The following is a 26,254-nucleotide window of genomic DNA, read 5'->3' as shown; positions in this document are numbered from 1 at the left end:
TGATGCCAGCCTCCTAGACTCAAAAGCTCCCTGGGAGGGACTGAGACCAACAGCTCCAGGCAGAAGGCAAGATGAGGAGAAAAAAATAATCAAGACCAGGCAACTCGGAATTCTGGAGAAGCACAGGAAAGTCCCCTGGGCCAAACATGTCTGAGACGGCTTCTAAGTCAAATGTCGCGGTTCTAGTCTCTGTCCAGAGCCTCTCTGGACTCTAGGGAGGTTCCTCACTCTCACGGGTATGATTAGAGACTAGCCCAATCCTTTCAGTCGATACGCCACATGTTACCAGTAGTTACTGGCAGAGCCCCTGGACTGCTTTCTCTTTGTCTCAGAATGGGTCATCTTAGCACCAAACACCGACGTCAGTAATTTCCCTCAATTGCAAAACTCAAAAAATCTTAACGACTGTTGTATATATCCTCTGAGACTGTCAAGCCTCGTTTCTCCTATTTTGTTCCATCTGCGGTACCTTCTGTGGTAGAGGCCTGCGGGGGTGGGTAGGGGGCAGAGAGCAGAGCGGCACGTTTCTCAGGTGCTGACAACAGACGCTGCTCTTGCTGGCCACCACCTGCTTCCTCGCTGGAACCCCCGACACCCCTGCCACAGTCAAGGCCAGCAGCCATCCGTTTTGTCTGCCAGGCTCCTTATCGGCCTGGCCCACCGGCATCCAGAGCTAAGCTCCTTTCACCTGCTGGCTGCTCATCTGGGACATGGGAGGCGTGAAGAAGGGCCTGCCATGCAGCGAGGAGCCAAGACTTTCCCTGCCAGAGCCCCTGCAGACGAGGGTCATGCTAGGTCCGCCCCAAGGTCTCATGCCCTTCTTCTCCTCTCGGGGTAGCGACCACCTGTGCTCTGTGGCTACCAGGGGGAGACACACAGAGAACAGGTGGGGATGCCTGCAGAAAGTGCTCGAAGTCACTGCTTTTCTGTTGTGATGGTGAAGAGCTGGAAAGTGAGGAGATGGCCAGCCTCACTCACTTTCCTCTTCTTCCTGGACCTTCTAACCCTCCGCAGCCCATCTCCTAGGCTCCACCCTCTCCCGTGACCCCCGCCCCACTCCTTTTTAGGAACCAAACCCCTGGTTTTGGAGAGCATGGTAGGTTCCCATAGCAATGGGCCTTTTAGCTGTTTCCATGGCAACCAACAGCCAGACCGTTTAGTTGCTAGTCAACTGACAGCTGTAAGTGAATAGGCTTTAGTTTGGAATCTGAGGGACGGGCCAGGGGATTCTCTTCACAGAAAAAGACACAACCACCCAAAACGACTCCATTCTTCTAAGGATGCTGTTAGGCAGTATCTGGGGAGAGCCGGTGCCACCTTCTACCTCAGGTCACACAACAGAGCCCCTCCCATTCCCAACACACACACACACACACTCTCTCTCTCTCTCTCTCTCTCTCTCACTCAACGGAATACCCCATGCTTTTAAATCTTCCAAGCTCCATTTCCAGTTCTGTCTCCTTCCAAAGGGCCCTTGGGAGAAGCACTTGTTCAAGATGACGGTCACCTCAGTGACTTATCTTGCACATAACCCTTTCCTGTGTCAGTGCTTTTCCAGTCAGTGCTGGACCATGACCTTGACCTCATACCAACCATTTCACTCCCCAGACTTCCAACTGTGTTGTTGATGAAATAATTATCCTCAGTAAGCAACCCAGTCATTTCGGCAATATTTGCTTTTTGGATTCTCAGACACGAGTGGCTCATCCTAGATCATCTTCCCTTGGCCTGGAGCTCACCTAGGTCAAGCCACTTTTCCTGCATCCGTGGGTGTTCTCGGAGAACGGACTTACATCAGCCTTTGATGATTAAAATTAATCTTAATTCTTAAAAAAAAAATCAACTAAGATTTCAAAACCAAACATACAAGCTTGGAAATTACTCCATGCTTATTGCTTTTCATTAACCTCAAGATCTGACTAAATGTCAGCTCTCCCACCTAACCCTCTCCCAAACTGGAGATACTAGACACCGGGTTCCGGTTACTCTGTGAGCATGCTTTTTTAATGACCGGAGTCTGGGATTGTTCTGGCCTGGAATTCATGCAAGAGAGGAGCTGTGTCTGAGCCTCCACAGCTTGCTCAGTGGACTAGAAAAGTATGAGACTGTCATTGGAAAGAGCGCGACCTTTTTTAGGTAGCCCAAGGTTCAGTGCTTCTCAATGCTTTAATAACTCAGGGGGCGCTTATGAACCGTCTGTACAGAAGACGACCTTTCAAACTAATCCCCCCACGGGAGCGCTCCCCAGCTCACAGGGCAGGCTCCGTGTAGCCTCACAGTGGCTGGTAAACAGTTCATAAGCTGTTGCGTCACCTTCCTGCTCTGCCTGAAGGATGGGCGCTAGCTGCGCTATTTTTCTTCTGTCTTCTTTTAGCATGTGAGGGCATGAGTATGGAACGCAGGGTGGGCCGCTGTGAGCTTCGAGTGCGCTCGGTAACAGAAGCAGTGTTCTGGGAGCAGGGAGAGAGCGGTCAAACATGAGAACTGAGCTTTTCCAGGCATCTCAAAAAGTTCCATGCAGAGGATGGGCTCATTTTTTGGAGGTGACCTATCAGCATACATCTGATTGAACCTTCGGATTTTCCTGCTGTTTCTAGATGAGGAACAAGATCTACCTCCTAGAATCATTGCTAACATCTACCAAGTGTGCACCATGGGCCGGGGGGCATTCTAAGTGTTTTCCGTGAATCACCCTGTTTAGGCTCTGCAGCCCTGGTGTTCATTATACCTATTTAACAGAGAAGCGGACAGAAGCACAGAGAGGTTAAGGGATTTGCAGACTACCCTGGTAGTCCTATGAATTGGCAAAGCCAGGATCCAACTACCAGCTGTCTGAAGCCAGAACCCACAGCCGTTACATACCTCCAGAGTCGTCCGAGTCTGACAGACCTAGGCCCCATCATGGCGACACCCATGAGTGGGCTGACTCCCTAGACACAACTTGAGAGGATACACAAAGTGTCTCAGCTAAAGAAGACAGTGGTTGAATGGCTCTGGGAATTAACTAGTAAGTCTTGGCTGCTGCTAACTTTATTCCTGATCTATGCCTGTCCCCTGGTGGTTTTCCTGGGAAACTCACAAGCCAAGGAAATCTAAGGTTCTAGCAAAGTTACTGGGATGAAATGAACTGGACCACGTGACTTACTTGCTGCCTAGGCACCCCAATCTAAAAGGGATGGCCTTTCAAGATCCACCTTCCCCAACTCACTCATGAGTAGGGCTGTTGCACCTGTGACTGCTAAAAGGTGATGGACAGAACACTGATTAAAACAGGCAGGGAAATACACGCTCCATGATTATACTTGCACTTCAAAAGCAATAAAAGCCAAGATCTCATTAACTTGGCCGTTATCTGCCACAACTGCCCCCTTCATTTTTAAGCTTCTAGGCTTTCCTCATGGTTATGACTCCCAAAAGACTACTATGCTTCATGCCAACCTGCAACCTCTTGCTCTCTGCTCCCCGCCCCCCCGCTGAGTTCCCTTGACCTTTCACACGTTATCATTGAACTAGGTGGTGTTTGCTTTCACTGCCTCTCTCAAGCACATCGGTGGTGTCTAGAGTGTGCAAAATAGAGCAAAACTATCATGTCGTTCTGTATAAAACAGATAGGCAAAGTCTAATAGGGCGAAGAGAGAAGAAAGGGCAGTGACTGGACGCGTCCTGTCTTTACTGCACTGTGGGACCATGGGGCCGGGTGTCTACCTTCCACAGACCTGGGGGAAAACACTCTGAAAGAAGCAGGTGACCACCACCAACATGCAGAAGACAAGACTGCCAAGTTTTATTTACTTCAAAAGGACATTTCCAGGGGCATCAGGAAGCCACAAGTTAGTGTTGTTAAAAAAAAAAAAAAGCAAACATCTGCTATCAAGTGCTGCATTTAATGAAAACCACGTAAGACAGAAGAGGAGACAGGAGGTCACCATAGAGGACCGGCCGCTCAGAGGGGAGTTTCTGTGGCAGAGCACCTCCCCTCCACCGAGAGGCTGGGCACCGCCAGACAGCAAGTCACTGTCGTCGAGCAGCGGAGCTGAGGTGCTGGCCCAATGCGCTGAACTCAAAGAGGCACTTGGAGTCGAGGAACCTGCAGATGTGGTATCCCAGGAGGTGGGGGAGGTCTGGAACCCGCCCTCTGCTGCCAGGGCCGATAACCCGAGGGCAAGTTATCCAACAGCCCTACACAGCCTCACTCGGGTCCTGACTGCTGGACCCTCCTTCCAACAGCAAAAAACACTGAAGGCAATTCAAGCCATGCCTATCCCCCTCCTTCTCTCGTCTCTCCCCGACTCCTTCACAAAAGATACTACAAGGGCAATAGTTCAGCTCTCAGGAAAGGGGGTCTGGAACCCCTTGGAGGCTGTAGGCATAACACAGTGGTGTGGAAAGTCCTTTCATCTTATGGCACTGATCTAGGTTAGACTGGATTTCTCCTGTGCCCTCTCACCCCCTGACAGACATACTGGCAGCAGCAGATCTAGCCTTCGATCTGCACTGGGATTTCCCAGCAGAAGAGATGCTGTTTGTTGTCGTCCAGGAGCTCCCACTGCACCACCAGTTTGATCTGGAGAAAGAGAAAAATAATTGGGAAAATGAAAGCAGGACCTCGCCTCCATCCAGAACAGGTTTAACTATGACTCACTCCTAATAACAAACTGCCTAATTCCTCAGCTCTCTCTTCTTGAATCATGCCATCAGGAGGGCGGCCTGGGATGTGGGCACAGCTGGTGCACTTGAGCTCGCACGAGCAAACCAAGTCCCACGTGTGATTCGGTGTTAGTGGCGTCACACGCTCACCTCACTGACTCGTGGCATCTAATTCCTAAAGCGTTCTTGTCCCTCTGAGATGAACAGTACATGACGAAGCCTTGCAGGGGAGGTAATTTTACATTTAAACAATTTCTTATAGATTTGGCAATCTGATCCAGCTTTTCCAAGCATAACCAATTAGGAGCAGAGAGCAGAACGTCAGATTCGTATGCATAACAAAATACCTTGTTACTGGTACTGAAAATGTCAACACACAAAGGATGTCTGAAGAAGTTTAGGACTTTATGAATAATTTCTGGAACAGTAACGCTTTGTAGCAAAATAGCTTTAGTTATATCTTGAACTTTTTTTTTTTTAATAACACACTTCATTAGAAAACTCTGCTTTGATTTGTTATAGTATGGATTGCCCCTTCTAATTTGTTTTAAAAGATTTTATTTATTTATTTGACAGAAAGAGATCACAAGTAGGCAGAGAGAGAGGAGAAGGGAAGCAGGCTCCCCAATGAGCAGAGAGCCCGATGCGGGGCTTGATCCCAGGACCCTGCTGGGATCCCACTGAGCCACCCAGGTGCCCCTGCCCTTTCTAATTCTTAATAAATCTCTGATAATTTTCCAGTCCTTTCTTATGTAGATAATTGCTTACCTGTTATTAGTTACTACCTCTAATTTGTACTCAAATGTTTCTTTACAAAACATGAGTGACCAGGATACCTGGCTTCTGGAAACTTGTAAGTTTTTTAAGACTTTAGCACATTAACTACTGTTTCACTTAATGCCTAAATTAACAGAGTTTAAGCCTTTTTTCAAATGAAATGTAATTTACTTAACAATAACCACCATATACAAAATGCCTACTAAGTGGCAGGCCCTAATCAGACACTCCATGTAAGGAACCAGAGACTCAGAAATGCCAGTGATTTTATGGATACTCTGCAAATTAATCTACAAATCTTGACCTGTAGGGTCTCTGACATCCCTTAAACACAGATACCCGCTATTAGAGTCTCTTTGCAATGTTCTTCAATGACTTGCCATTCCTAAAAAATAAATGGCCAGGCTGCTGCTGGGTTCTCCTTGATTTCCTTTCCCCCCAAAAAAAAATGCAGCTTGTTTTCCTTTATGGAAAACAGGAATCCCTTTACTTCCTCTATTCTTATCAGGATTTTTTTTTTTTTTTTTTTTTGTGAGTAAAGCCATAGAAGTTTATTAAGTGAAGATACAGGAAAAGCTCTCAAGAGTGAGAGGGGTCCTGACAGGGCTGCCCATCTGGATTCCTATCTTTAACACAAGCCCATTCCAACAGGTTCTGCCTCACAAGTGTCTGGTAGTTAAAGAAGCAGGTATAGAAGGGTGAGTCAGAGGGCAAGGTAGGGGCTGGAGACCGACGCAGGGGAGAAAGAAGTGTGTGGAGAAAGTGACCTTTCTACTGTGGAGCTGGGAGACTACTGCTCTCTTAAGAGATTAATGGAGAAAGCAGGATTTTTTGATAACTTGGCATCTGGAACTATTTAATATCTGCCTATAATCTTTTTTTTTTTTTTTTAAGATTGTATTTGTTTATTTATTTGACAGAGATCACAAGTAGGCAGAGAGAGAAGGTGGGGGCGGGGGGAGCAGGCTCCCTGCTGAGCAGAGAGCCCGATGCAGGGCTCAATCCCAGGACTCTGAGATCATTACCTGAGCTGAAGGCAGAGGCTTTAACCCACTGAGCCACCCAGGCGCCCCTGCCTACAATCTTTTAACAGTGCCTAGGTTTTGGGGATCACACGGCCCGGCTCCAGATCGAGATGTAATGTTTCTGAGCAGAGTAGACTCTGTTCCTACTGCTTAACACTGGAGGCTCAAATTTCTTCACTCATAAAGCAGACGTAATATTGCCTAGCGAAGTGTGGTCAGGAGGATGGAGGGAGACAGTGTGTATCAAAATGGCATCAGGAGGTGACAAAGAACAGAGGGCCGTGGTGAAGAGGATCTGCCTTACCTCAGGATTCCTAACACTCCCACTCATCTCCTCGCCCCTCTGAGCTTCTGCTGCTTCATCACAGACAGATGAAGGACCCCGACCCCAATCTTCTCTCTTCCTGCCCCCTCTCCTCAGAGTTCTCATCTAGTCACAGGCCTTCGGCATCCCGAACGACAAGGTCACTTACGGAGGGGTACTCATTCTTCACGGGCAGTTTATTCAGGTAGCTGTAGGTCTTGTCTTTTTGGATGGGGCAGTTGATTCCACTCTTACAACCATCAGCCTCCGGAATGGGAAAGGGAAGGGGGACGCCCAACACGATGCCATGCACCACAGCTTTGCTACTTTGAGACAGAATACCTAAGAGGAACAAAAGAGAGTTAGAGAGTAAAAGGAACAGCCTATTTCTAAACCCTAAGGCAAAAAACTCAGATATGGTCCCAAGCAATGGCACTGCGAGGGGAACAAATCATCACGTCTGTATTTCTTCATTCCTAGAGTCTATTTCTCTTTGTACTTATGCCTAATACCTCTGTGAATGCTACAGACTAAGTATTCACTCTAAAAACAAAACAGAAAAAGCAACCAAGACGGTTGCTTTCTTTGCTCTCACTCCCACCTTGCTCTTAACCGTCTTTCAGTTTCTTGGGGGAATCAGAGCTACGTAAATAACCTTATCCAACAAAGTTACGGAGTTTTGGGGCAGTAACTTTGTTAATTATATCAGCTTCTGTCAAAGTGTACAGGGTATCTTACAGAGTTTTAGAAGACTGGTCTCTGGATTCTCAAATGCCCTGCCCGCAGGACTCCATTAGAAAATTAAGAACAAAATGGAAAGGGATCTCCACAGAAATGCCATGGGCTGGAACAGGGAGAGAGAACCCTTTAGAAACTGGCTAAGATTAGAAAGAAGAGTATATTTCTTGCTCTTCTTCTAACCTCCATATCATAAGATGGGCAGGTATAAGGAATAAATACAATTAAATTAGGGCAACTAACTAGCTGTTAGGTTATCCTAAAGATCCAGAGTACTGGCTCTGTTTCTCTCTCTCTCCTTCTTTCTTTCTGGGTTGGGGATTACTCTTGTTTACAAAGCACGTTTTTGGATTGGGACAATAGAGAGGGCAGGGTAACATCCAGGAGAGAAAATAACTCTAGGATTTAGAGCTGTCTTTAGGCTTAAGAACAGAAGATGACAGGAAGGTTGAGATTTCTTATTAGACTGTCCCGTTTAGTTCCACAGCATAGAAAGCGAGGAAAGGATTCAAAGTAGATGCCCTTTCTAGAAATGAAGCTCAATTTTTTTTTTTCTTGGGTCCCCAGCGAATTCTTTTGGGAAGGTAAGTCTGAGCTTTGCACAGGCAGGAAGGGAGGTCACGGACGTCCTCACTGCAATGCCTCTGCCCCACATCCCCGCATTCATTCCTATACTTGAGACTTGTGAGGCTTTAAGATAAACTTGAAGGCAACAGCCACTTTTACTCACTACTGGTGAAGGTGACATTGACACTGTAAGACTGGCCTTTGTGCAGTTTGCAGGGCTGGGTGGGGCATGGGTTCACATTCAGTTCCTTTATAACGCCAACCCCAGAACCTGTTAAACGAAAAAGAAAAAATGAATTGGGATAGGAGGGAAAATAAAGCACCAGTGATGTCCCCTACTTAATGGGAAGGCGCCCTGTTCTCCAGGAAACTCTTCGTATTTGATGGCTGAAGGGGAAAGAAGAAAATCGGGTAAGTATAAAAAGGCAGCCACCGTGCTCTGCAGCTTGGGAGGTCTACACCAGGGAAAGTCATCCCCACCCCTCCTTCCATCCCCATGCAGGATTTATTTTTTTAATTTTTTAAAAAAAGATTTTATTTATTTATTTGACAGAGAGAGAGAGAGAGAGAGAGACAGCGAGAAAGGGAACACAAGCAAGGGGAGGGAGAGAGGGAGAAGCAGGCTTCCCGCTGAGCAGGGCGATGTGGGGCTCCATCACAGGAACCTGGGCCCAAGGCAGATGCTTAACGACTGAACCAGCCAGGATTTAAAGCAGCATACTTAGGGCACAAGTCATGGCTCAGGGCTCAGAACTGCCATGGAGACTGGCTGCTCCTGAACTGCCCCCCCCCCCCCCCCCCCGTCGGATTTCGCTCCAAATTGGTGGTCACCGAGCTTTGCATACCCCTACCAGTGAAGGCAATCTTAAGAATGCATCTGCAGTATACAAGCGTATACTCCACTTCGGAAACAAGCGTTCTTCCAAGTAAGTGTCTCTGGGACACACTGTGTGTCTCTGCAATCTAAACAAAGACAAAAGTGCTTTTTGTTCCCAATAAATCCTTGACCTAAACGGGTTCAGTAAAATCATTCAAAATCCCACTGTCTGACCCAGGCCCCTGAAACTGGACAGCTGAATGGAGAGAATGCAAGCAAACTGCCTGTTAACACCATCTACACCAAGGAAAGCTTTTTTGTTTTTTTTAAAGAGATTTTATTTGTTTGCCAGAGAGAGAGAGAGCGAGCACGCACAACCACAGGGAATGGCAGGCAGAGGGAGAGGGAGAAGCAGGCTTCCTGCTGAGGTTCCATTCCCAGGACACTGGGATCAAGACCCAAGCTGAAGGCAGACGCCCAACCAACTGAGCCAGCCAGGTGCCACCGAAACACCCTCCCCTTCTCACCCCCACCAGGCAAGCTTAAGCTCTGCCATTCAGCCATCAATGCTGAGAGAGAGACTCTGGGACTGACACCTGGGTTTGCAATCTCACAGGCTCCAGGACTTACTATAAAACCTCAAAGCAAGATACTTCACCCCTCTGGGGGAAAGTACCAGTAACTGCCTCATTAGGGTAAGTGAGCTAACACACTTACAGCTCTCAGGTAAGTGTTTGCAACATAGGCACACTTTGTAGGTGTTCATTTTATTACTACCTCATTGGGATTTGGTCCTCGAATTTAATGTAGAATAGCGGCTCCTGCATGGGTTAGCAAGTTCCTTTTTGACACAAAAGGTGGGCCTCTCCTTTGCAGTCACCAGGTTTGCTCAGCCCATCGGATACGAAAAGAGAAGCTCATGTCGATGCTCTTGGCCTTCTTGGCCTGTGCCTGCTCTTGGCTGGGACAGTTTCATCAAACTGAGCAACACTGCTCCAGGGAGGTCTGTAAATAATAACTTGCCGTCCCTCATCCTCAGCTTGCTTCTCCATCATGGGCAAAGTTTTCAAAATACACCTGCAAGAACTCTCTTCTGCAAGCACTGTCTTCCGCTCACTGAGTCCTCCTATCTTCTACAGACAGGAAAACAGGTATCCGGAACTTGAATCTGCAACCTATTGAAGATGAGTGCTTATGCTAGAGCTTTCAACGTCCACTTCTACCTGCTTCTTTCCAGACTGGGTCACGTGTTCTAGGAGGACCCGAGGGAAGGGTAGTACTTCGAGCTCCTTCATCCACTTTTACTGACAAGAGGTGCTTGGACTTTCAATGTCCACAGAACAAACTCCTCAGTCCTAATCGGCAAAAATAGCAAAACCAGTCTGCTTGGCCGCATTGCTTACTTGAGGAAATACCACTCTAGGGGTAAGGGGTGAGTGGTAAAGCGGCACTTGAAAAACCCTTTGATGTGGGCACTGATGTTTTTACACTGTTATTTCCCAATTCAGAAGTCAATTGAAAATCTGTAACTGAAACCATCCTTCCCTTAAGAAGTTCTTGCCATAGGTGTACATCTGCTTTTTTCAAATGAGCAGAACGGTATCTGGATTTGGTTTCCATAGTTGTTGTTTTTAATGTTAATTTAATGTTACCACTGAAACCCAAAGTGGTTCACAAACACCCACTAATTTCCTATAGCTTACTAGCTCTAAGAACTTGGTAAGTTACTCCATGTGCCTGATTCCTCATCTGTAAAACAGATCCTGAGGGCTGAATGAGTTAATAAAGTTAATATAAAATCTTCATCCAAATTTGGCCACTAAGTTTAATGGAGGGAAAGGCAGTAATTTGAGGTAATAATAGCATCTTTCAAGTGCCAGTAGTTCAGTGGAACAGTGTTTGTTAAGTATCAAGAGGCCTGTAGTCTTTACTCTTTAATCAATCCTGTCTTCTAGCCCAACTTTGTTTTTGCCTCAACATAAATTCTGATGCTATAGTGGAGACTATCTAGTCCCTCATTTACTTTTTCAACACATATTTACTGAGCAGTTACTATACCTGGGCACTAGATATAAAGGATCAAACTTATTCTCGTTCCCACTCTGCTGGGTGACTTTGGGTAAGTTACCCGACATCTCTGGAGTTCCAGAATTGACTCCAGGATTCCAAGCTTCCTTCCAGCTCACAGATCGTATAAAATGTCTTCTTTCACTTATCATCCCACCTTTTCACTTCTGGAAAGTTCTGCTCGAACAAATAATTCCATAGACTTGACTCACTATTTAGTACCTGCCCCTCCCCCCTTGTATTTCAAAAAAGAAAATCCCTTCCACAGAGACAAGAGTAGGTTATGTGTCACAAGCTGTGACCAGCAACACGAGTTTTACGTACAGGAGGAAACAGTGATTAAGAGTCACAAAATGATATAGCCCAAGGGAAGCGGCAATGGAGTAAATCATGAAAAGGAGAATTGGCTTTTGACTTGTCAGCAAAAGGAAAATTACAAATAAAAGCAAGCGGCGTGGGGAGGGAGAGGTCATCCAAGATACGAGGCGGACATGAAGTTCTGCGCCCCACCGCTCACGCCCCACCGCTCACGCCCCGCGCAGCACTGGGATCTCTAGTGGTTTGCCCTACAAACTTTAGGAAACTTCAGCAAAAGGCCCAGCTCCAGGGAATGTCCAGGGACCCCAACTACGCGTCTCAGGAAAGAGACAAAGTTGTCTGCCTTTGGGTTTCGCCGCCCGAAGCTTCTCCCCGACCCCAGCCCACTCCAGCGGCTGAGCCTGGCCGCCCGCGGGACCCGCCCAACCGAGCCCGGGGGTCTCGGCGCGGGGTTCCCGAGGGGACTGCTGCAGAGGGCGCGGGAATCTCGGGCAGGTTGGGGCTCACCGCAGTCCTTGAAATGCACCGGCTCCGCCAGGGCGGAGGCGCCGAGCTCCAGGAGCAGGAACGCGGCGACCAAAAAACGCATCGCAGCTAAACAGGTTCCAAGCGCAAGGAAGACGGGAGCTTCCCAGTCACAAGATAAACCTGCCGGGGCGGGCCGGGGGAGGAGCCTGGTCAGGCCACTCATCACCAGCATCCAGGGCGGGCCCTGCCCGCGCCCCGCCCCCCGGCCCGGAGGGCCAAGCTTGCCTCGGTCCCGCCCAGACGCCAGCTATCTCCGCCCATCTGGTCCGCTCCGCGGCTCCGCAGGCTTGGATCCATCTCCGCCCCGCCGCCTCCTCGCACAGACGCGCCTCTGGATTTTGTTGGTGCGCCTTCGCTTCCGTAAATGGAAGCAATTCTAGCCAATCAAATCTCTTCTCCTCCAGCACCACCCAATAGGTGTGCTTGGGGGCGGGGTCTCTGTGGGTCCCGCCTCCGAAGGCCCTGGTGGAGGAAAGGATTGGGACGACGCGGGGGGCGGGGTTTGTGGAGGAAGATGGCTGCCGTCCGAGGGCTGAGTTTAACGGTCGCTGCGTTGAGAGCGGTCACTCCCTGGGCAAGGGGCAGGTACCAAGTCTACAAAGGCACCTGGGAAGGGTGTTTGGTTCTGCGCCTCCAGAACTAAGGGGGGAACGAAGGCCTGAGGGGGAGGCGAGGGCCTGGCGTGAGGCTGTCCAGGTGGAGGTCGTCAGGGTTGCCGGGAGGCTGTCCAGGTGGAGGTCGTCAGGGTTGCCGGGAGGCTGTCCAGGTAGAAGTGACCAGGTGCCCCTCTGCTCCCGGGCTCATCCTCCTCCCATGTGCAGCAGGCTCCTCGCGGCCTCTCGCGGACCTCAGGCTCGTCGGGAAGCATCGTCCTCCAGCCCCGAGGCCGGCGAAGGGCAGATCCACCTCACCGCCAGCTGCGTCCAGGTAGGAGGCCGGACGCCGGGCGGCGGTGCCCCGGCTAGGCCCAAGAGTGCGGGGACTTCCCCTTAGCCCACCCTTCTGCCACCTCTTGCCTAGCATTCTTGATCCCCGTTTTTGCGTTTCAGAGACTTCTGGAAATCACCGAAGGGTCGGAATTCCTAAGGCTGGAGGTGGAGGGAGGTGGATGCTCTGGATTCCAATACAAATTTTCCCTGGATACAGTTATCAACCCCGACGACAGGCAAGAAGGAAGGGGTGGGTCCTCAGAGAATGTGTGGGAGGGATAAAAGTGCACGTTTGTTTCAAATTTAAAAGGTTTGCTAAGAACGCCCAACACCATCCTTCTCATACAGGGGGAATACAGTGAGGATTTGTTGTCGTGATTCAGAATAACTATATTACAGGAGGGAAGTTGGCCTGCCTAGGTCCTTAGCGTAGTCAGGCTGGACTGGATTCCAGGCCTGAATCCCTAAACCTTCACCAGCATTCATTCCATTGACCCCTTTTGCCTCAGAGAAAAGCAGCACGTGTTAGAGGTAATAAGGACATGCACCCCAGGACATGCACCCCAGGGCTCAGAGGGTGTTATGGTTTTGGAGTTTATGATAGTCCTTAATGTCTTCCTCCTGTCTTTTTCAGGGTGTTTGAACAGGGCGGGGCGAGAGTGGTGGTTGACTCTGATAGCTTGGCCTTGGTGAAAGGGGCCCAGGTGGACTTCAGCCAAGAACTGATCCGAAGCTCATTTCAAGTGTTGAACAATCCTCAAGCTCAGCAGGGCTGCTCCTGTGGCTCATCCTTCTCTATCAAACTTTGATGTGATGACAGGTGACCCAGAGATTGCTGCCACTTGCACCAATTTGAGGAACCTAGGATTAGTAGAATTCTAGAGGTTTCCTTCCAGTCGTGTCCTCCTCTCAGTTTTATTTCCCTCAGTCCAGGAGTGTTGTGTTTTGCCACTATTATTTTCAGAATATGAAGCTTTTACTCTCGATCTGTTTTCACCCACACATTTCTAAGGCCAATCCTCTAGGTGCTGTGATCTAAGATATACTAACTGGTTGAAATCCGCCCGCTGTAATCCGTAGAGCCTCCAAGGTTCCAAAATTTGGAGTCACTTCTCAGGTGCTTGTACATAGGTGTATAGCTATGTATAAAAGCTCCATTTTGAAGAAAGTCCTTAGTTACTTATGTTCTGGATCAGGGTCACAGATTGGGTGGCTTGAACACTGGTTACTAGGCTAGAAAGGATGAGAAAGGCGAACGGAAGTTTCTCTTTTTCATCTCACTCTTCCTGAATGTTCTAGTGACACCCTTTTCTTTCTTTCTTTTTTTTTTCCCCCTTTTCCCCCCATATCCTTATTTTCTGTGCTGCCCATTCCCCACTTCCCATTTGTTAGGGTAGATACATTTTCCTCTCTTACTCATAGGTCTGCTAGATTCACAAAACCAGTAGTCCATCACCCAGGAAACTTGGATCTAACCCCCACTGATAACCTGAATCATTTAAAAAGTAGGCCTCATACTCTGTACCACCACAGACATTTCAAGATTCTGTGATTATTCAATGACTGAGTCTTTTTAGGATATGTTGCTTTACCTACCTTATGGCGTAAAATGTCTTTGGTCTCATGCATAGCAGGAAGGGGTCCCCTTGTTGGTAAAGATAATGGATGGTTAGAGATTTTTCTTTCAGGTTGGATTACCAGATAAAATGCAGATGTCCAGTTAAATTTGAATTTCAAATAAGTAATTTTTAGTGTAAGTGTGTCCCAAATATTTTATGAGACATATACTAAAAATTACTTGTTGTTCATCTGAAGTTCAAATTTAACTGGGCATTGTGCATTTTTATTTGTTAAACCTGGCAACTTTATGTTAGGGTTGCTGAAAGAAAAGCTCTTGAAGCCACAAATTCCAATGAATTTTAAAGTACTTGTTTGGGTATGGCACTTAGGCTACAGAGCTTGTTGTAGGTGTGTGACAGTGCTGGGGGGCCCAGAACTTCGTGGACAGACAGCGGAAAAAAGGACAGAAATACCACCACCATGACAAATGATTTATTAATGTGGGGAAACCACAACCAAATTGCTTCTGGAAATATTATTGGTTAAACTCTTGTTTTCCTTAATAGCCTATTAGGAATAGCCAGAGGCTTAGTCAAAATGTAATGTCAAAAGTTCATTACAGCAAAAACTAGCGTTTCTGGACTGGATTGGAATTAAGGTCATTCAGCAAAAGAATTTACCATTAAAAAGGGAAATGTAGATTTTAGAGACAAGATGAAGCTTAGGTACTTACATTTTCAATATGGGAAAATCTAGGATTTAGAGATAGCAAGCTGTTGTGTGTACAGTGTGTACAAAGAGGAAGGAGGGGACTCTCAGAAACCCGACCTTCGCAGATTTCCATGGGAGGGGGTAGAAAACAGCATATCATGGGAGCGTCTGTTTAAGTTTACCAAGACATTTAAAGTTGCTGTCCATACCTGGACCTAATTAGATTTTCAGCTCAGACTAAGTCTTTTCAACTTCTTTAAAAAGAGATTTTGCTACCTTTTAAATGTTAGAACATATTGTTTTAAAGAGTGCACTTTATTTTTATTTTTTTAAATAAGCTCAATGCCCAGCATGGGGATTGAACTCATGACCCTGAGATCAAGAGTTACATGCTCTACTGACTGAGCCAGCCAGGTGCCCCATGATTTTGTGATTTTAAAACTCATGCAGAGCAGGAGCTTAAATGCTTTAGTTGCTAAATAAACCATTAAACTGCAGTGGTCACTTAGATAGGAACAGAGTCCCTTTGAATGCCTATATCTAAGTATCTGCTGTTAATGGGGAGAATTGGGATTCTGTGTTTTAGAAAGGGTGGGTTTGGGAGAAATCACTTTACTTTATCACACTAGAAAGCCTCGTGAGAAAATCGAAGTAGTAATAAGAAGCTTCCATTGGAGTAGGATGATGTAGAAATTTTAACAGCAGAGAGCGTAGAGAAATAATAGCATCAAGGGGATAGTGGGCAATTTGCTTGGAATAAATAGTAAGCTTAGTAAAATAGATTTAGGGTCTTTTGCAGGCCCTTTATGATCAGGTGCCCTCTTTCTGGTAAAGACCAGCAGATGTTTTCACAAATTTTGCTTACTGTGCGAATTCGTTTAGGAAAACTTGATACTCTTCTGGTATCCATTGGAAGATTTTTTTGCTTCCCCATTACTTTCAAGGAGAAAGGCCTTGTTGTTGCAGAATTGGTTTTATTTATGCAAGTTAGAGAGTGTTTGGGGGTAGCATACCCTGCCTTTGCCCTAGTAAGATATGATGCAAGAAGCAGAAGTAAGGGAGCCCTGCATCTGCTTTATGTTGTGAATATCCTTTTTTTTTTTTTTTTTTTTTAATTTATTTGAGAGAGAGAGAAGCAGGGGAAGGGGCAGAAGCAGATCCCCCACTGAGCATGGAGCCCAGCGTTGGGTTGAGCTGGATCCTGGGACTCCAGGATCACAACCTGAGCTGAAGGCAGATACTTGACCAACTGAGCCACCCAGGCACTACAGCATATTTTTTTTTTTTAAAGATATTATTTATCCATTTGACAGAGATCCCAAGTTGGCAGAGAGGCAGGCAGAGAGAGAGAGGAGGGAAGCAGGCTCTCTGCCGAGCAGAGAGGCTGACGCGGGGCTCGATCCCAGGACCCTGGGATCATGACCTGAGCCTAAGGCAGAGGCTTTAACCCACTAAGCCACCCAGGCCCCCCAGCCCGCCTTTTTTTTTTTTTTTTTTAAGATTTTATTTATTTATTTGTCAGAGAGAGAGAGAGCGCGAGAGCTAGCACAGGCAGACAGAGTGGCAGGCAGAGACACAGAGAAGCAGGCTCCCTGCCGAGCACGGAGCCCCATGTGGGACTCGATCCCAGGACACCGGGATCATGACCTGAGCCGGAGGCAGCCCCTTAATCAACTGAGCCACCCAGGTGTCCCCACCCCGCCTTTTTTTTTTTTTTTTTTTTAGGATTTTATTTATTTATTTGAGAGAGAGAGGGAGAGCAGTAATAGGGGCAGGGCAGAAGGAAAGGGAGAAGCAGACTTCCCACTGAGTAGAGAGCCTGAGGCAGGGCTCCATTCCAGGACCTGGAGATTGTGACCCAATCTGAGGGCAGACGCTTAACCAATTGAGCCACCCAGGTGCCCCTATTGTCTTATCTGCTTCATGTTGATGGCTCTAAGGGGTGGGGGTGGGGGGCTCTTAGTCAAAGTCCAGATCTTACCGAGTGGTGGAATCTTACTCTTCAGTTACGTGATTGCTAGTGACTAGCAGTAAGTGAGCTGTGGGTGTCCCACCCACCCTTAGTTTCTTTGTGTGGGAAGGTCCACAGATTACAAGGGATTAGGAGAAAACAGATTTAGAAGAGATTAGGAAGGGCTACTAAAGTAGGTGTCGAAGAACTTTATAACTTTTCTAACTTCTAAGAGTTGAAACCTGTTGGGGCGCCTGGGTGGCTCAGTGGATTGAGCCGCTGCCTTCGGCTCAGGTCATGATCTCAGGGTCCTGGGATCGAGCCCCGCATCGGGCTCTCTGCTCCGCGGGGAGCCTGCTTCCTCCTCTCTCTCTCTGCCTCCCTCTCTGCCTACTTGTGATCTCTCTCTCTGTCAAATAAATAAATAAAATCTTTAAAAAAAAAAGAGTTGAAACCTGTTAATTCAGTCTCCTTTCATACAGCATTGAGCGTATATAGAGAAGCAGGCAGCACTGATTGTGTGGCAGCGTCCCCGTTCAGTGCGGGCTGAGAGTGGATCGGTGCCACTGGTAGTGCCTGGGACCCAACATTGTCCCCTGCAACATAGTTACGGTTTTGCATGTTTGTCTCAAAGGCGGGAAACTCCTCTACTTTTCTAGGTATCCAGCAGTGGTGTTTTTGATTGCTCTTTTAAAAAAATCCGTTTGCCCTTTCTCCACAGAAATGCTACAGGGCTATTTAAAGAAAGTTTGCTTTAAGAAGTTCAGAAATAATTATGTGGCTTTAATTGTCAGAGAAATATATAAAGAAGGGAGCATTTAAGCAGTCTATGGCCAAAGCTGTATTTAAAAATATTTTATTTTTTTGGAAAGGTAATACACATGGTACAAAATTCAAAGAGACGCAAAAGGGGATACAGTGAAAAGTCTCCCAATCCTGTACCCATCCACCCTGTCACCCTCCCCACAAACCACTGTTGTTTCTAAGAATTTACCCTATAGGTATAATCCCATAGATATAATGTGAAATAACATATACACAAGAATATTCATTATGGCATTACTTATAATAGCAAGAGAGGGGAAACAATGGAAATGTCCATCAGTAGGGGATTGATTAAATAAATTATTTATCTGTTCAATGGAATAATATACAATTATAACATAGAATGAGACAGTTCTTTATGTGCAAGTCTGGATTAAGTGAAAACAAAGTGCAGAACAGCATGCATAGGATGCTACTTGTGTATTTGATACAAAGAAATATGTGTATGTGCACCAAGTTTTTCTGGAAGGGTGAGCAGGAAGGCGAGGGCTGGGAGGCGGCGCAGCGCCAGCGCATATCTGGAAGACTGGTAAGAGGTGGGTGTGAGGCGGAGTGGCGAGGAGGAGGTCAGCAGACACCCAGGTGTCTTTCCCCTTTCTTTAGACAAATAGCAGCACACGGTCTGCTCTGCTCTACAGCCTTTCCCCGCTTCATCTGTTTGGATTTCTTATCAGGACATTTAGAGCCATTTTTTTTCTTTCATTTTTAGGCCCCTGTAGCAACTGATTGTTTCTGATCTTTTGCTGTTACAAGTAATGCTATAATAAATAACCTCTTACACATGTCATTTCACATTTGGTGAGACTATATCTGAAGGTTAAATTCCTAGAAGAGTCAGAGTAAGTGCTTCTATAATTTTGAAAGACATCGCCTTATTACCCTCTTCAGAAGTTGTGTCCTTTTAAGGCCCTGTCAGCTGCGTATGTGCGTCCCTCTTTCACCAGAAGCTTGCCAACTAGGAGTCTTAGCAAACTTCTGATGTTTGCCAATCTGACAGCCTTAAAAAAGTGTCTCAAGTGTGGTTTTAACTCACATTTCTTTTGTTAGGAATGTGTAACAATGTATTTTTGTCTGCTGAAAACATCTCAACCAGTACAGCAACATAGAGCAAATTGTTTAAACCCTGTGTTTCTCAATTTACTCATCTATACATTGGGAATAAAAATAGTAAGTGGAATTGCTGGATGATTAAATGAAATTTGTGGTCAGCCACTCAGTAGAGTGCCTGGCACATAACAAGCATTCAATAAGTTACTGTGGGATGGCCGAACAATTAGAGCAGCAGGTAGGACAGGACAGATTAAATTAAGAAAATAGCATTCATCTCCATGTCTTCAGGTACATGGAGTCTTGTTTACTTACGTTGCCTTTGGTCAGACAAATGCAAAGGCAGAGCTTTCCTTGTCTTAGAAGAATAAAGAACCTTTTCCCATTGGATCCCAATCAGAGGCTCTTGGCAGAGCTGGCAAAAGGATAGGATCCTCGTGTCTAACATTTAGACTTAGCCAACATAGTAAAGAAATTTAGTTTAATATGAAATAAAAACAAAAACAAGAGCCCAAATGTACATTTCTTTATTCCACCGTGGTTCTCAACTTCTAGCTGGCTAAGGATGGAGTGGGTCTCTACTTATGCCAGCCTGCCTTCCCACTTTTGAAAGAAAGACAGCAAGGGCTTCTGAGTAGAGAGAAGAAACGATGTGGAAAATCTGGCTTCCCCTAAACAAGACTGCACTGTATTTCACGAGCCAGAGAACAGACCCCTTTATTTTTAGTACCTCAAACTGGTACCCACAAAAGGAGAGCCCAGGAAAGATTTGTGCCGTGTAAGAAGCAGTGTGTATTTAATACAGGTCATTGGGGTTGGGCCCCGTCCTGTGGCAGCCTTGCTGTGGTGCACAGCAGCTGTCCTGGGTAGACTGAGTGCTTACCCAAAGCTACCGAACATTTTCTTTAGCCTTGTTAAAAGCTTTGGCTCCCCCTTTCTTATCACCTCCCCAAATTTTCCATATTGCCCTCTTGCTGCTTTCTCAGTCTCCGTGCTCCCCTTCATCTGTGTCTCTTCCACTCAGCAAGCTGGTATCAGTCTTGCTCCTCTTGGATGAGGGGATCTTCTGCCCCTGCCCGGGGCCACAGCACTGCTAACAAGATGGAGATGTGGCAAAATCTGGCCCAGACGAGCTTGGCTGAGGTGATGGTTCTTGGGAGGAGGACTTGGAGTCATTCCCCAAACTTCCGCCAATCCTTTTTTGCTCAAGAGATACTGAAGGACCATACCCAGGCAGATGTGACCTCTGACCCAGCTTGGAATCATCCGGATGTTATGTGGATCATGACTGGGAAAGCGTGTCTGCAGTATGAGTCCAAACGACCTTGCATGTTTGCACGGCTTGAGGGGGTGGATGAGGGCCATCCTTTGGTAAGCATCCCACAGCAAGGCCAGGACAGATGATACGCTGATCCTCCCGGCCAGTGGCTGAAGCATTAAAGCATTTGGTGGTGTTTGAGCCAAGCAAGGGCATGGTGGCATGAAGGCAGTGATAGAAGCTCACAGCCAGGGCCTAAGCTGGGAGAGCTGAAAAGCAGGCAGGTCTGGCTGGGAACTGGGGTGCAGGGCCTTCTGCCTGCTTCATGATGTCTTCCCAGCTAGGAAAGCCTCCTCCAGGCCCCTGCCCGTGGCTGGGGCCCATTTCCAGGTAGCTGTCCACACTGACCTCTCACTGCTACTCCTTGGCAATGCAGTGTGGGGGGCCTGCCTCGGCCACGTAACCTGGAGCACAGTGGCAGCGGTAGGAGCCCTCGGTGTTCTCGCAGTGACCGTGGGCACAGAGTGCAGCAGGCCCGTTCAAGTCGTCACATTCATTCACATCTAAGAGGAAGGGAGGGAAGAGACACTGTAGGGAGCCCAGGTGCCTCTGCTGCTGTGGTCACTGAGCTTCTGCCCTGCGGTGGAATCCTACATGTGGCAGCCAGAAGCTGAAGTCACTGCTCAAAACGAAGCTTCTCAGAGGCACAGAGCTGGTGGTAGTGAACCCATCCTGTGCCTCAGAGTGGCCATGCTTTCCTGTCCCTTATTTCTGCCTAGGAATCTCCATGGAAAGGGTTTTCTAAACCCAGCAGGAGACCTTCCTTTGGCACCCTCCCCACTTGGCCTGGCTCCAGGACAGCCCACTAGGGGGCAGCAGTGGATTTCCCAGCTACCCTAAGTTCAGTCTCTATTTCTAATGGAGCAGTAGGGCAGGTCCAGTCTCTCCACTTAGAGCCATCAGGGTCCTCCTGCTCCCTGGGCATTCATTGCCATTCAGATTGACACTTACCCACGCAGGCCATGTGGGCCATGTCCAGCTGGAAGCCCTCAAAGCAGTCACAGGTGTAGCCCTCCCTCACGCGCACACAGCGGCCATTCTCACAGCCGTTCAGGATGCCGCATTCCTCTGCCTGAAGCCCTTCGAAGCCGGCCTGGTGCTCTGGTAGGAGGGAGTCAGAGAAGGAAGCTGAGGCCTGGCACCTGACCCTGGGGCCCTCACCCTCCGCATGAAGGATTGCTGCTGTTGAACTTCTAAGGTCAGGGTTGGGAACCTCATGGAAACTACTGAAACAAAAGGCTATACCCTTAAGAAGTACGTGTCTCCACTTGGGGTGGCAGAGACGTGCCATGCTCTACGGGTCAGCTCCAGGAGGGCCGAGATGCGCTACTTTCACAGTGCCAGGGCTCCCCGGCAAGGGGGTGTCTACAGTTTTGGTTTTGTTGTGGTTGGTGGTGGTTAAAATCTTTGCGTAGTTTTTTTGTTGGGGGGTGGGGAGGGGAGACTGGCAGCAAGAGGGGATTAGCCTCACTCAACACAAAGCAAAACTTAGGGATCTGCTTGAACCTCTCTAAGCAGCTCCCAACCCCTGAGAAAGACCCGACCCTAGTCCCCGTGCGGTCTTAGTCTGATACGGTGGCTGTGCCTGTGGCAGCTTTGTCTATCGCACAGGTGCCAGGCCCGACTTCTCAGAATCCCGGTCCCGCGTGCTGGGGTCATTGCCACTTACAAAGCGGGTCACCATAGCAGGCCTTTAAAGTGATTAGAAAGCCTTAATGCACATTTCAGGCCACCAGCGTGAGCTCGTAGAGCCGGTCATTCTGCCCACTGTGAGTGGCGCGGAGGGGGAAACAGACTGGAGTGTGCCTGCTTTCTCTCGCGCTCTCAATGCCCTCAGGGAAGCTTTGAGGGGGAGGTGGTACCCTGTGCCAGTTCCTCAGTAGGGTCTGACCGGGCATTTGGAGTTGGCCCTTGAGGGACCTGTGAGAGGGCTTGGTGGGTCTTTCCTCCTCGGCGGCCTCACCCCGCAGGAGTGATTAGTAGCTAGAGGAGGTGGAAGTGAAACAGCTGTGGGACCCACCACTTCCCCACGTGGGCAGCAACACAGACCTGGCTGGCTGGCCACGTAGTGGGGCTGGAGTTCCGAGGGCTGCAGGGGTGACTCAAGAACCGGCAGGTGGTCCCTGGCGCGGCTGGCTGTGTTGGGGAAGGCTGGCTCTGGGATGGTGTCCTCAGGGCCCAGGTAGTTGTAGAAGGGGGCCCCCTCGGGGCCGTAGAGGCTGTAGTGCAGGTCCTCGGGCCCAGGGCCGTACTCATAGCCTGGCCGGAAGTGGACCCCCGCCTCCCGCTCGGCTTCAATCCGGGCCACGTTGCACAGCTGAGCATAGACCTCTGTGAGGGAGGAGGGAGAGAGGAAGCCGCCAAGTTCCTGGTAGCTGAGGCCTGGTGTGCTGTTCCCCAGCTCACTCCCTGGGGAGAGGGAACGTGCTGGGACTGGTCACCCCCGGGAGTTCCCGGCAGTGCTCTTCTACCCACCCCAGCCCCGGCCCCGCTTTGTCCCCAAGCGATAGGGATGGGAGACGGCCACACTCTGATTGCTCTCCTCCTTCTAAATCCCTCCCTCCAAAGTGAGGGCATTCCCTTCCCTAGGGCCCCTCCCTCCGAGTGGGCACGGGTCACCCTTCTCACCAGAGCTCCTGGGGGGGCAGAGGGCACACTGCTGGCTCCAGGCCTCGCCGTCCCGGCAGCAGCATTCTGTGTAGGTGGTACGGCGCCCGTGCAGGGGCTGGCTGCACACATAACTGGTGACTCTTTTCCAGCAGATGTCCGTGTGGATGTCGTGGTCAGGCAGGTCCTCTGGTGGCACAGGGCCCAGAGGCACGTGAGCCCTCCCAGCCCACATCCAGTCTCCCTGCCGCCCCACCGCTCCAGCCTACTGACCCGTGCTACTGGTGCTGTTCACGCAGCGCTGCTGGCTGAGGTCCAGGGTGAGGGGGGGGCTGCAGAAGCAGTGGAAAGAGCCTTCAGTGTTCACACACTCACCATCCTCACAGACCATGTCCTGGCACTCGTCGTGATCTGTGGTAGCAGAGAGATGGAGGGGATGCGTGGGGCGGTATGAACGCAGCTTGCCCACAGACCGGCTTCGTGGAAGGAGGTTTTCTTGTAACTGATAATGAAGAGTAGCTCCCTGCTTCCCCCTCCTCCCCTGCTCCAGCCCCGCCTGAGAGGCCCCTCCCTGGGGATCCCTTTCCAGTAGGGGCTCACGTTCGAGCCCGGACAACCCCTCCAGCTCCCCTGCTGCAGTGGGGGCTCCCAGCAAGGATGAGGCTGGCCGGCGGGGGGGGCTGGGTGAGTGGCCTGGGGGGGTGGGGTCGGGGGAGCGGCACGTCCTCACCCTCGCACCGCCTGCGTTGGGTATTGTAGTGGTAGCCGGGGTGGCACAGGCAGATGTAGCCAGGCACCGTGTTGAGGCACCGGCCGTTCTGGCAGAGACTGGGGCCAAACATCGCACACTCATCTGCATCTGTGGGATGGCAGAGGTGGGGAGAAGCCGGACGAAGCAGAATGTAAGACTAGGGGCTCCAGGGCCAGACTTGCTGGTGGGAATCCTGGCGCTGCCACCTGCTAGTCAGGTGCCTTTGGGCAACTTGCTTGAGTTCTCCTCGCCTCAGTCTCCTGACGGAAAACTGCGGCTGCTAGGACTGCTATGACCTCTATTGTCGTTAGGAAGATTAAAAGGTTAATATAGTTAAGTGCTTACACAGTACTTGGCACGTAGCAAGCACTTACGGAAAGCCACTTCTGTTTCTGTTCTCTTTCTGTCTCCAGCTTCAGAATTAGGGCACTGAAGGGCTCAGACCTGAACTACCCACTTTGAGTGTGGGTTTCCGGAAGTTTCTGGCTTTGTAAGTGGGGCCAGGAGGATAAGCAGCTGTCTCCGTACTCCCCACCCCGACCCTGTGCCCCGTGACTGCATTAGTCGTGGCATCAGAGTTTGTTCTGGAGGGTTCAGCCTCAGGGGAGCAGAGGAACCAAGGTCGGGTTGTACGGACACCTCCAGGAGGGGCTCAGGTCAGACCTTCCAGCTGCAAATCTGCAGGCAGTCAGCCTTGGGACAGGAACGAGGGAAGTGAGCAGGAGGCTGGGGTTACATGCAGAACTTCCCCCGGGGACCCCCGGAGGACCAGGTTGGGCCCCCTCAGGTGAGTGGGGTTTGGGGAGGAGGGTCTCTAGGGAGGTTACCTGTGTATGTGGTCTGTCCAAACATCCAGGCTCCGTCCACAGGGATGTAGCCTTTACCACTGGGGCAGATCTCACTGAATTCAGCTGTGCAGGGAGGCATCCAAGCTTAGAAACAGGAGGGCTCTGCCCCCCTTCCCCTCTCCCCTTCTTTCAACGTCACCCTACAGAGCTGACATTGAGGATTTGGAACCCTCGGGGGCCTTACCCGAGTCCTCAGCTGGGCAGAGGGCACAGGCATCTCCCCAGCTGGCACCCTGGGTGCAGCAGCACTCGGCCTGTGTGGTGTTCCGGCCCAGAAGGCTGGAGCAGGGCAGCTGGCCGTTCTGCCCGGAGTAGCATTCCATGCGGATGGGGCCTGCGGGGTGGTCTCCTGGCGGGGCCTCAGGAATACTCTGACCTGTGTGAGATAGACGCCCTTTATTACTGTCTGTCTTTGGCCCCCTGGGGCACCCTAGCTTTTGAATTTATTTTCAAGGCTTTACAATTATATAGCACCAGGAAGTGTGCACAGGCTTTCACCTGTATTGTCTCACTTGACGCTCTGGACGGCATTTTATCATCAGCCGCCTTTACACGGGAGGCAGCTGAGACTATGAGAAGGCACGTGACTTGCCACGGCCTCCGGCTCTAAGTGACCCCGACCCCAGTTCTTCTGGTGCCCGAAGCCGTGCTCTTTCTGGTATAGCATCCTGCCACCAGGGAGGTGCCCTCAGTCCGTGGCATACCATACGGGCAGTCCCTCCATTCCTCAGCTCACACTGTACCCCGGCCCCTCCCACCGTTCCTTGTTCCAGGTCTCGCTTGCTTCTTCCCAAGTCAGAGGAGACCAGCTCAGTCCTCGTCCGGCCTGGGGAGAGAGGCTGCACCCAACAGCTCTGGGGTGTGGCGCGCAGGGGAGAGTGAGGCTCAGCTCAGCCTCAAGGCCCTCCTCACTGAAGGGTTCCCCAGGGTTCCTCGGAGGCTCAGTCGCAGTTCCTAAGCACCTTAAGTTGGCATCAGTTCTTCCTGAGCCCCTGTAGGGTTGTCACAGCCCCGAGCCTCCAGGACATTCCCTGGCCTGGGACAGACGTCCACTTGTCTTGACATTTGCCATACTCTGACTCCTCCCTCTGTTCTCCTCCAGTCCTACGCGGCACCCTCGCCCACACGGCTGGGCCTGGCCCAGGCTCCCTCCCGGGGGCCGGAGCAGCGGAACCACTTTGTAAGCCGCAGAGCGCTCTTGTGTAATGACGCGGTAAGTATGGGGCGTGCTCACCTCCAGCCACCCGCAGGCGACAGTGGCCCTCCTGAGCGTCGTACTCCTCCAGGTCACTGGCACAGAGGCACAGGAAGGAGCCCTCCACGTTCTCACAGAGAGCCGCCCCGCACACCGCCAGCATGAGCTCGCACTCGTTCACGTCTGCCAGGCACGAGGACAGGCTTGGGGGTGAAGAAGACGCAGCCGGTGCCCCCCTCCGGCCCTCTGCCTCCTGCCCAGTGGGCAGATCCTCCCCTCATCCCCTCAGAAGAAACGGGCTAGGTCTCAGGGGGTTAGCAGGAAAAAATGAGAGAGCATGAGAAGGGAGAGAGGAGAAGGGTGGCAGAAAAGGGTCACTAAAGGGACCAAGAGGAAGGGTTCCTCTCTCTGTGCACATTCTCCAGATGTGCCTCTGGAGGCCCTGAGGTCTCTGGAGACGGGCCGTGGCCTTCGCTACTGTGCTCGCTCCCCCTGCTGGTAGGACATGGCCACGCTTCTCCTACCGAGCTGGTCAGGGCGTCAGCTGTGGACTTCCTTGCCCACTCTCTGAGGACCCATTATGGAGCCATGTGACTTTGAACATTTCAGGAGGAGGGCCCTAGGGCCTCTATCCAGGACAGCCAAGATCTGTGGAGATGGGCCCAAGGACCCACAGGCCTTCCCTTCTCTGGCCCCGAGCCTGGCTGGCCTGCCAGCTTCTCAC

General features: G+C 49.9%; 3 protein-coding genes across 8 annotated transcripts in view; 1 reads left to right on the top strand and 2 right to left on the bottom strand.

Moving 5' to 3' along the window:
- Positions 1 to 3,760: 3,760 nt before the first annotated feature.
- NPC2 (NPC intracellular cholesterol transporter 2) lies at positions 3,761 to 11,908 on the bottom strand. The gene is made up of 4 exons (XM_046007732.1): positions 11,768 to 11,908; positions 8,222 to 8,329; positions 6,923 to 7,095; positions 3,761 to 4,564 (listed from the first exon to the last, which is right to left on the bottom strand). The coding sequence occupies exons 1-4, from the start codon at positions 11,847 to 11,849 to the stop codon at positions 4,478 to 4,480; spliced, it is 450 nt and encodes a 149-aa protein (XP_045863688.1). The 5' UTR covers positions 11,850 to 11,908; the 3' UTR covers positions 3,761 to 4,477.
- Positions 11,909 to 12,290: 382 nt separating this feature from the next.
- ISCA2 (iron-sulfur cluster assembly 2) lies at positions 12,291 to 26,252 on the top strand. Of its 6 annotated transcripts, none has more exons than XR_006818643.1 (6): positions 12,291 to 12,373; positions 12,610 to 12,715; positions 12,838 to 12,953; positions 13,352 to 13,537; positions 25,438 to 25,548; positions 26,140 to 26,252. XR_006818643.1 is itself a non-coding variant. In XM_046007729.1 (5 exons), the coding sequence occupies exons 1-4, from the start codon at positions 12,303 to 12,305 to the stop codon at positions 13,524 to 13,526; spliced, it is 468 nt and encodes a 155-aa protein (XP_045863685.1). In that variant the 5' UTR covers positions 12,291 to 12,302; the 3' UTR covers positions 13,527 to 13,537; positions 25,438 to 25,565. The 6 variants fall into 6 exon arrangements, 4 of the variants coding, with proteins under 4 accessions (XP_045863685.1, XP_045863683.1, XP_045863686.1 ...); XR_006818642.1 differs by lacking the exon at positions 26,140 to 26,252 and adding an exon at positions 25,622 to 25,755; XM_046007729.1 differs by lacking the exon at positions 26,140 to 26,252 and having other exon boundaries at positions 25,438 to 25,565.
- Positions 16,919 to 26,254, bottom strand: part of LTBP2 (latent transforming growth factor beta binding protein 2) — a 101,712-nt gene continuing 92,376 nt past the window's right edge. The window contains exons 28-37 of the mRNA XM_046007726.1: positions 25,570 to 25,713; positions 24,520 to 24,711; positions 24,315 to 24,398; positions 23,467 to 23,595; positions 23,010 to 23,147; positions 22,758 to 22,925; positions 22,179 to 22,460; positions 21,081 to 21,230; positions 17,395 to 20,632; positions 16,919 to 17,181 (exon numbers count right to left, since the gene is read on the bottom strand). Coding sequence (XP_045863682.1) covers positions 20,487 to 20,632; positions 21,081 to 21,230; positions 22,179 to 22,460; positions 22,758 to 22,925; positions 23,010 to 23,147; positions 23,467 to 23,595; positions 24,315 to 24,398; positions 24,520 to 24,711; positions 25,570 to 25,713 — 1,433 coding nt within the window. The 3' untranslated portion in view covers positions 16,919 to 17,181; positions 17,395 to 20,486. The remainder of the gene's footprint in view (positions 17,182 to 17,394; positions 20,633 to 21,080; positions 21,231 to 22,178; positions 22,461 to 22,757; positions 22,926 to 23,009; positions 23,148 to 23,466; positions 23,596 to 24,314; positions 24,399 to 24,519; positions 24,712 to 25,569; positions 25,714 to 26,254) is intronic.

Source organism: Meles meles, chromosome 6 (assembly GCF_922984935.1).
Source record: "Meles meles chromosome 6, mMelMel3.1 paternal haplotype, whole genome shotgun sequence".
In the NCBI taxonomy this organism is placed as follows: Eukaryota; Metazoa; Chordata; class Mammalia; order Carnivora; family Mustelidae; genus Meles; species Meles meles.
This window is presented reverse-complemented; position numbering and strand designations above follow the sequence as displayed.

Coding starts and splice junctions, on each gene's coding strand:
- ISCA2 (XM_046007729.1), top strand. CDS start 12,303: ATGGCTGCCGTCCGAGGGCTGAGTTTAACGGTCGCTGCGTTGAGAGCG. Junction 12,716..12,837: donor TCACCGCCAGCTGCGTCCAG/GTAGGAGGCCGG, acceptor TTTGCGTTTCAG/AGACTTCTGGAAATCACCGA. Junction 12,954..13,351: donor GTTATCAACCCCGACGACAG/GCAAGAAGGAAG, acceptor TGTCTTTTTCAG/GGTGTTTGAACAGGGCGGGG.
- NPC2 (XM_046007732.1), bottom strand. CDS start 11,849: ATGCGTTTTTTGGTCGCCGCGTTCCTGCTCCTGGAGCTCGGCGCCTCC. Junction 8,330..11,767: donor GGTGCATTTCAAGGACTGCG/GTGAGCCCCAAC, acceptor TTCGTTTAACAG/GTTCTGGGGTTGGCGTTATA. Junction 7,096..8,221: donor CAATGTCACCTTCACCAGTA/GTGAGTAAAAGT, acceptor TGTTCCTCTTAG/GTATTCTGTCTCAAAGTAGC.